Source organism: Nicotiana attenuata, unplaced genomic scaffold (assembly GCF_001879085.1).
Source record: "Nicotiana attenuata strain UT unplaced genomic scaffold, NIATTr2, whole genome shotgun sequence".
Taxonomy (NCBI): domain Eukaryota; kingdom Viridiplantae; phylum Streptophyta; class Magnoliopsida; order Solanales; family Solanaceae; genus Nicotiana; species Nicotiana attenuata.
The window spans coordinates 68,810-78,157 of NW_017673281.1; the positions used below are offsets into that span (position 1 = coordinate 68,810).

General features: G+C 35.9%; 1 protein-coding gene across 1 annotated transcript; it reads right to left on the reverse strand.

Annotated features, from left to right (window-relative positions):
- Window positions 1-590: 590 nt before the first annotated feature.
- Window positions 591-7,879, reverse strand: LOC109215930 (RHOMBOID-like protein 1). The gene is made up of 6 exons (XM_019380053.1): window positions 7,363-7,879; window positions 4,961-5,124; window positions 2,550-2,713; window positions 2,166-2,425; window positions 1,049-1,175; window positions 591-900 (listed from the first exon to the last, which is right to left on the reverse strand). Exons 1-6 carry the CDS (start codon window positions 7,674-7,676, stop codon window positions 778-780), a joined length of 1,152 nt encoding a protein of 383 aa, XP_019235598.1. The 5' UTR covers window positions 7,677-7,879; the 3' UTR covers window positions 591-777.
- Window positions 7,880-9,348: the final 1,469 nt, after the last annotated feature.

Below are 9,348 nucleotides of genomic sequence, written 5' to 3' on the forward strand. Positions count from 1 at the left end.
TTCCTTAGCAAATCCATTCTGTTCGTTTTGTAACAACCTTAATCTCTGGTTAATTCTGTAATGATGTTACTATTTTGTTATTCTTTTAAAAAAACCTATCGTGGTAATATATGCTTCTTTTTGTAATAGCAACCGATGTTAAATTAAAAAATACATATTATATTAAAAGAATTAAATAAATTGAAAAAAAAAAGAGAAATCAAAGTTAGAAATAGAAGTTTATGTTTGTATGACACAGAACAAATGAAAAGCGATTCTTTTTCTCAAGCTATACAAGATTTTGCTTGCCGACATTCAAACAGCAAAGATCACTTTTAACCCACGATCAAAATATTTTTTGTATACAACGTACAAAAATATGTATATATATATATATATATATATATATATACACATACAAAAAGTTTACTATAATTTTCCGGCTATTATTTTGAGAGCGGCTATACAATATCATTTTCTCAAATTTAAACCAAAGTTGTTCCTAATAGGACATCAGTAGTTGAGAGGCTCATTGAAATTTTAAATCGCGATAAACTGTAATAACACTAGTTCAAATTTCAATGAGCCTTCCGAACGTTAAATAGGGCGACTTGGAAAAATTCAGCAACCTTTCAAATATCAAATGTGTATATTTACTATATATAAGAATGGTCTCCAATACAAAAACAGTTGATCAAATGTGATGTATAGTTTCTAAGACATGTATATGCTGAAGCAATAACTATGGCCGCAATGGAAATGGCATCAATTTACAAACGAATTGTAAGTGATGGCTAATCAACGACAGAGCTGACTGCACAGCCCCTGAATCTGAGACGTACTTGGATTCGACAAAGAATATGATCTTGTCTTGTTGCTGTTGGAGCATGTCAATGTAAGCTGGTTGTCTGTTTGCTCAGACTGCAAGAACGAATCGACAAATGAAGTTCAAATTTACATCCCTAACCTAAGTTCTGTAACCATGCAATCGGAAAATGAATGTTTCATGTCATGACAGTGAAGGAGCTTTATTGAGATTCGTGGAACGAGAAATTCAGTAGCTACTTACCATACAGGAAACAGGCTCTGTGTTGCAACTCCACCTTGAAGTGGGTACACAGCTCATATAATGGCACCAAGAACAATGATCGTTTAAATCTACTCCGCGGAGAAGCATGACCAAGCCGCTAGTGAACCTGCACCAAGGAGAATCCACTACTGAGATAACCAAGTTCATCAAATTCAGAATCTTATTTATCCTAAATTTATAGTTTAAAGACTATAATTGTCAAAATCATGGAGTTGAAACCATGAACTGATCGATAACAGAAGACTAGAGTAGTGGGACCTACATCCTACAAATAACATGTCACTTAGATTTTCAAGCTAGGCACATTATGGTGACTGTAGTTGCTTGGCAACAAATAAGTGTTTCACTAAGTCGAGACCCATTGATCAAAAGGTAATTAAGAAGTATCAATCAAGTCCTGGAATGAAAAAAAACTTCGGTTTTTTTATTATTAGTAAAACGAAAACAGCTTAGTTTTATAAACATTTAAAGGCATATGCCCCAAGATTAACATATAGAGACATGCAACGGGTTGCTCCTCCTACCAACTACTATGTCCGTGCTATCCCAAAACTAAGTGGGTGGTCCCTCAACCTGCTAGCTTATTGGGCTAAGTAATAAACTCAAATCAGCACTGATCTATCCAGACTTTGGTACTCAAAACTCTTTATGAAGTCACATCGTGGTTCTTGCAGAGTTAGTAACATAAGTTTCATCTAATCACTACTACATGTTACTTTGTCACTCTACTTAAGCACCCATTAGGTTCATAACAAATAGCATATATGACAGCACCAACAGCAGAAACTTGTGTAGGATTGAGATTCTTCTAATTTTCTTCTTTTTTGCTTTAAGTATGTCAAACTGGAGTAGAAGACAAATAAAAGAGATGACAAAATGCCAAAAAGAAAGGACTGGTGAAATAGACAGTTAGAATGATATAATAATGCAAAATGTGTAAATTATTAAATTCACTGTAGTTTAATAAACCCCCCCCCCCCCCCCCAAAACCACCACCACCAAAGAAAGAAACATAAAGAGAAAAGGTCATTTTTGGCACTTCTTCTGCAGCCTAATTAAAACATGACAGCACAGGAAAAACAAGGTAGAAACTTACCCGATTATCAGAAGAACAAGAGAAATAACCCATAGGACCATCTGATACACCTTGAATTTAGGTTTAGCTGATGTTGAAGAATATCCACTGGATGCATATCTCTGGCTCACCCAACCAAATTGGGGCCGAATCAGAAACACGAAACCAAGAAGAAAACCAGACATAAATCCTCCAATATGAGCGAAGTTGTCAACATGCGGGAGAATTCCGACCGCCAGATTTATAACAATGATGACCACAAGAGTCACTAAAACTGCGAGCTGCAGAAAAGGGGAAAACAAGGAGCCAAACGGCTTTATAAGATGATTGGTTCTCAATCAAGTAATCAGCAAGCCTACCATTAATGGCAGGTGTGAACTGTTATAAGAGTTGTTCAATAAATACCTTATTGGCGTATATAGTCCAATTGATTATCAGCTCAGAAAGCATGCTTCCCAGCAACCCAAAAAGTGCACCAGAAGCACCAACAGATATATTTGACTTAATAAATAGAGCTGAGAACAAGCTGCCACCAAGTCCCGCAATGATATAGAGCAGGCCAATGCGTACTACGGAACATAATAAAGAAAAATAAGCCACTGCATTCAGCTCAAACCATATCAACATGTATATAAGCAAAAAAATTAAAATGGATATATATAATTGACTGCAATCCACCTCTATTGAGAACTGCAAAGAAGATGCAAACCATCACATAAATCTTTTAAGCAAAAAGGAAAAAAAGAACAAGATATAACTACTGGAGACTTGAGTATCTAACAGGACAAGGCCAGACTACTGATTTAGGGAATACTTAATTCCATAAATCTCAAATGTGATAATTGAACTGAATCCTCTTGTATAAATGGACATCAAGGGATCAAACGTTATGTACGTAATGCAAATGACAAAATAGCACAGTTTTGACGATTTTATATCAGCACATTCAGATAAGAGCTTCTCCACTCAATTGGATCCATTGAATTGTTCAGCAGCATCTTTTACCGCCAAATTTTTAAAGGAGAAGATAATATTTTAAAAAAAAAAAACGGGGGGGGGGGGGGGTAGGGGGGGGGGTAAGGAAATGTTAATTAAGAGTATCTATCAGAGTATTCCCATATATTCCATATCCTTGTCCCATGCTCCAGTCAGTAGTCAGTACTCTGAAAAAACTTCAGAGGGATTTCCTATTACATGCTTCAAGTGGGACAGGAAATTTCACTTGGTAAATAGGGAGACAGTCACAACATGAAAGTGTTGGGGTGGATTTGGGATTAACGATTTAAGGGTTTTAACAAGGTGTTATTGGATAAGTGACCGTAAATTCAGGATAGACGCGAATGCCTTTTGGAGGGAGGTGATCGCAGAGAAATAGGGGATCTTGAAAGAGGGATGGAGAAGTAAAGATATCACACCTCCTTATAGGTGCGGAGTATGGAGGAATATCTTGAATGGGTGCGAATAATTAAATGGGAATGTATCATTCAGCGTGACAGTGATCGGAGCAAGGTAAGTTTTTGGGGACATACGTGGTGCAGGAATAGCACCTTGAGAACCACATTTCCAAACGTGTATACAAATTCATGCCAAAAGAAGATATTAGTCCAACAGATATGGAGTCTACAAGGGGGAGAAGTGCATTACAATTTGAGGTTTAGGAAAACCATGCACGACTAGGAGTCTAGGAGGTTGCAGAATTCCATAGTTTGATTGAATTGCTTCACAATCAAAGTATTTCATAGGTTAGCCATGATGAATGGAGACGGGGGAAAGCAAATAATTGTGTCTTCTCTGTTAAGTCCTATTATGAGAAGCTTCTGAGTAGGGAGGATTCAACTTGCCTTCATCTCTCTATATGGACCTCAAGGGTACAGAGAAATGTGTGTGTTTTAATTCACTAGCTGCACAAGGGATGATTTTGATAGCTGAGAATTTGAGGAAGAGAATGATTACTTATTTCAATTGGTGCTTCATGTGTAAAAACTCAAGAGAAGACTTGAATCATCCTTTTTTTTTTTTGAAAAAGGTAACAAAACTTGAATCATCTTATTTGAAAGATTACGTATTTCAATTGGTGCTTTGTTTGTTGCGGAAAATCCTGAGATGGTCTGGACTTTAGTGGATGATGCCCGTCACTGTTAATGTTTAGCTGGATTCTTAGAAGATGGAAGAGAAGACGCAGAGCATGGGATATTGCTAGCACTAATGTAGATCACACGGAGAGAGGGAGAGAAAGAAAGAAGGAGATCTTTTAATAGAGTTTAATAGAGTAGAGAAGGATTTTGTACACTTGAGGAATAGCATCTTATCCCTTATTTCTTTTTTGTGCACCCACGAGGTCCATATATGTATAGAAGATTGAGTGGCATTCATAAAAATACATTTTACAAGGTTTTCTATCTTTTGATATACTTCTTGAATACAGGTTCTTTTTTCCCTTCTTTTAGTGAAACTTTTTAACCTATATTCAAAAAAATGTGAGATGCAATGTTATCAAGTCAACAACATACTAAATCCAAGTGAACATTTCAATCTTTTTTACTGATACGTAGGTCTTAGATTCTGCTTTTTCCAAATTTAATATCAGCTAAGACAAGTATGAGCTTATAAATCTCGTGACTAAAAAATGAAGAAAAGTTGTAGCAAATAAGTCTTCAGTTTCTGGAATCTTAGTACTTCTAGAAATGCAACATAGCATCAATTGTGAATCTGCAGCAAGATAAAAGTTTTAAGGACTTCGATAGGAGCGATGTGTAGCAAAACCGAAATGTAAATGCAGGTAAGAGCTCTGAAGATTTAGGAGTGTAACACATTACCAAATCCAAACTCTCGCTCCAGCCGAATGCCAATGACTATCAGACTCAGCATGTTGGCCAGTAAATGAAAAACTCCACCATGCAACCACATGCAAGTAATAAGACGCCACCCTTCATGTTCATGGACCACCTTATTCACGTCTAAAGCACCCATCTTCTCTAGTCTAAACAAAAAGGAAAAGATAAAAAACTTTTTACATGTGATGTTGATATTTATATGTTCCAATGTAGCTTACGTTTAAGCACAGAGAATTGATTTACTAGCCTAGAAAAGCAACAAAAAAAGAATGCCACAAACTCATTCATCAACCTCAATGCGGTAAAAGATCAACAAGTTTCAGAAATCTAATCATCAAATATTGAAGTGTATGACTAGTCAAACGTACCGGCTCATAGGTGGCGTGATGATGATTAAATGTAATAAAATAGGATAAGTTAGACCTATAATCACATGAAGGGAAGTTTTACAAAAGACCTACAATCTCTTGAATCCATGCAATTTTAAACACACTGGAAGCGAAAAACCTGTATAGTCAATACCGATTAGGTTGGGTTAAGGTTTAGCTGCTATTAACACACAATAACTACGGTGTTTGACATGAGTTTTTTTAGTTTGGTTAGAGATTGCACGACACTGCAGGGATAGGTATGAAATTTAAAGAACATCTCGGTTTAGGAGAACCCTTAATATTGTCCAAGAAGATAATTTTTCTCTCATCATCCCATTGGGAAAGCCAAAGCTTTCTCTCATCATCTGTGGTCTAAGAATTCCTCATTTGATGCAGTCCACAAAGGGGTCGCCATTTTACCTGGCCTGGTGCTCATAAGGTTATCTTCATACAAGGAAAAAACCTCCATATGAGGTGAAAAATTTGCCAAGAGATGTTGCATGTCTAACAAAGAGGAAGCGCCAGCTTGGGTTGGCATTTTCTTTTTATTTTTTGCTCTTTCTTGGTACAATATGAAGCTAGAAAATTAAGTGCAAACTATGGAAAAACACTTGGTAAAAGATGAAGCTAAGTAACTAAAGCACAATTATTAACAAACAAGCTCCTCGTAGCTTGATCTGGATCCTTGCAAAAAGCGGGACAAAAGAATGCCAAAGAGATACCAATACAGCATTGACGGCAACACTGAAGAGCATGTGCAATTTCCTCTTTTGATCCGGCTTACTTTCTACACCTCCTGTGTTCCTAATTCAATCTGTACCAATAAAATCCTCTTTTCCAGTACCCAAGCAGAAGATTTGGTAGTCAAACCTCACAGGTTAGAGTGATGATAATCACCAGCCCCCTCTCCCCTTCCCTACAAAAACCCATCTAAATAAAGCCTACCATAGTGCCCTCTTGACTACTTGATCAAAAAAGGCACACCTATAATCATATTGAGTATTGCCTCATCTTATTCAAGCTAATTCAAACAACTTAAGCTCGACCACACCTATAAGTGAATACAGAAAACTTCAACTTGTGATAAAATTGACCCTTCCAACCATGGTGGAGCCATGAATTTATACAAGTGGATTCAAAAAAGTTTTATAATGTCGCACATGGTATTTGAACCTATGACCTAAAGAAATTTTTGAACCCCTTTGTCACTGCAATAGAACCTTCTCTTATGTCAAACGGGATTCAACAGTTTATATACATATAACCACAAAGTTCTTTTTTTTCCTGTTTACACAGCATAATTTTCCAAAGAAAAGGATTCAATTGAACCCCCTTGGCTTTAAATAGCTCCGCTCGTGCCTTCCACAAGCTTCCCAGCCCATCCCTCCCTTAGGCCGTCATGCTGTACCTCCACTAATTAACTGGGTAACCTGCTACAGCTCACAACTATAGGTGCTGGCAAACCTGCACACCAACTCAAACTTGGAATCTAAAGGTTTTCTTTTGTTGTTGTTGACAACGGAGAAATCCCTGAGGGCCAGTGGCACAGGGTTCTAAACTAGGTAGATACTGGAACCGTGCCTTTACCCTTCTCCGCTTAAATACCAGGCTTTTATCTGCGCGGTCCAAACCTGGACACATCATGAGATGTGCTCTTACCACAAGACCAAAAACCTAGGGGCAACCTAAAGGTTTTTCTCCTATCCCTTAGAGACAGGAGCATAGAACAAAGGGCAGCCCAGTGTACTAAGCCCCTGCTATGGACGGGGTTTGGGGAAAGGCCGGACCACAAGGGTCTATTGTACGCAGCGTTATCCTGCATTTCTGCAAAAGGTTATTTCCGCGGCTCGAACTCGGGACCTTGTGGTGCAGCAACTTTACCAGTATGCCAAGGCTCCCTTCAAAGACAGGAGCATAGAGTACACCATAAAACAGAGAGATTTCACAAACAAATACTCCATTGATTATCAACTTAAATAAACAAAAAAAGGGATAAGAACGAGATATACATACGTGTTAGAAGAAGGCCCAAGAAGAGGATTTTCACCGAAAGGCTGAAAGGAAAATCTACCCAAAAATCCAGCAACACAAGAAACAGAGTTGTGGGGGCAGTTATTTACATACATGGTCACAAAAAAAGTCACCACATTGGCTATAACGAAAGATGGTATTAACCATGGAAACCATTTCTTAAAATGCTTAATTTCTCTATAAACAACAGGTGGTCCTCCTCCTGCTGATGTTCTTGCTGGCTCTACTGGGTGTATTGAGTTACCCCCTTTCTTTGAATTGACCTGGATTTGGATCTCCGGTACACTTCCGGCCATCTCGCCGGAAAATCAAGAATGCTGGCCGGAAAATCAAGAATGATGAGTTTTTGAAGAAAACTAAGGGAGTGGGGTGGGTGGGGGGAGTTAACGTGGATTGGGAGAGAGGATAAAGTCAAGTCTAAGGATTAAAAATTGATTGATTGATTCATACGAAGATGTTTTTGCTTTCTTTGCCGACGAACTGTAGTTTCGCACACTATTCCTTCACCTTTTGTAGTCTTCGTACATTTCTTTTTTCTTTTCTTTTATTTCTCTCTTTTGTCCCTATTGCCAACTTCTTTTATTGAGGTAAATAATATTTTACACTCTTAATTCTTAAATCACCAATTGATATTTACGAGTAAGTATTATTATAATATAAATTATATTTTAAAAATAAGACAAGTTATTTATTATAATATGTATACGTGACCTCATGGCTAATGTTATAAAAATTACTTACATCTCTTATATTCCTTTTTCTTTTACTTTAGTTCTAATTCTGAATGTGTACAAATTCTTTAAGCAGGTTGATTTCTTATAAATTAATAATGTAATCTGATTTCCTAATTTGATTTTTGAATTTTTAAATTTCGGAATAAGAAAAAAAGAGGGAATTAGTTTGTGGCTGACGTTGAAATCTAAGACTTTAATCCCAAAGATTTGATAAATCGGAACTCATTCTAAAGTAAAACTAGAGTATTAGATGTAGCTTTCAATAGACATTTTTGTGTTTACATTTTATTATATGCACTTTCGTTTGAATAAAAGATAATACATTCAAACGGACTAAAAGTATCTTTGTTGTATTATTTTTTCTTGTTTGATCTACAAATTTAAAATAATTATTGTGTTTCTTCATTGCAATTCATATAATGTGCCGAAATTCAAATCCATAACTCTCCAATTTAATCAAATTCAATTTAATACTTTCATATCTCTGGCTTTATATCTATTCACTTTATTAGTTTGTTATTGCCTCTATAGAGAGAAAGTGTTCTCTGCATAAAAACAATGCACTATGTAAAGATATATCGATAATTGTGTCAAGTCATTAACATTTCATTTCGTGATTGTTTGAATAATAAACATAAAAAAGAGTCTATTTCTCAGGAGTTCACTGAACTAATGAAAATTGTTTATAAAAGTCACTTTACTTTATTTTGTAACCGGAAAGTCATCATACTTTGCACATTATAACTCAAAAGTCACTCAACACGTTTAGGACATATTAAATATTATTGTTCATTTTTTTAACTCAACCATTTAAACAATATTTAAAAAAACACCTATTTAAACCGTGACTCAACCCGCTCTTTGACCCGACCCACTCTCTCTAATTATTTTTGTTACAAAAAACGTAAATATTACTTTGCTGTTAATTATCTTGGTTTTCAACATATTGGTTTAAGCAAAATATTAAATCAATTCAACTATAAATGATCTTCTAGTAACATTATTTTTACTATAAGCAATGCGCGTTCTTGTTCTAAAATATCGAGAATATTGTCTTTTAATTTACTCTTACATTAATATTTCTCAGTCAAAATTTCAAGCATAAATAACCTTTTTCATTTTTCCTTCCTCCTTTTTATTTTCTTCCACTTCAACGCTGCAAATTTTGTTGTTTCATTTTCAAATTTAACTCCTCTAGTTTGTTAAGATTATTTCTTATTCTCTATTTAATACA

Excerpts from the sequence above, each read along its gene's own strand:
- LOC109215930 (XM_019380053.1), bottom strand. The coding sequence starts at position 7,676 with ATGGCCGGAAGTGTACCGGAGATCCAAATCCAGGTCAATTCAAAGAAA. Across the intron at positions 2,714-4,960 it reads GGAGCGAGAGTTTGGATTTG|TACGCATTGGCCTGCTCTAT; the intron begins GTAATGTGTTAC and ends TATGTTCCGTAG. Across the intron at positions 2,426-2,549 it reads GGACTATATACGCCAATAAG|CTCGCAGTTTTAGTGACTCT; the intron begins GTATTTATTGAA and ends CCTTTTCTGCAG.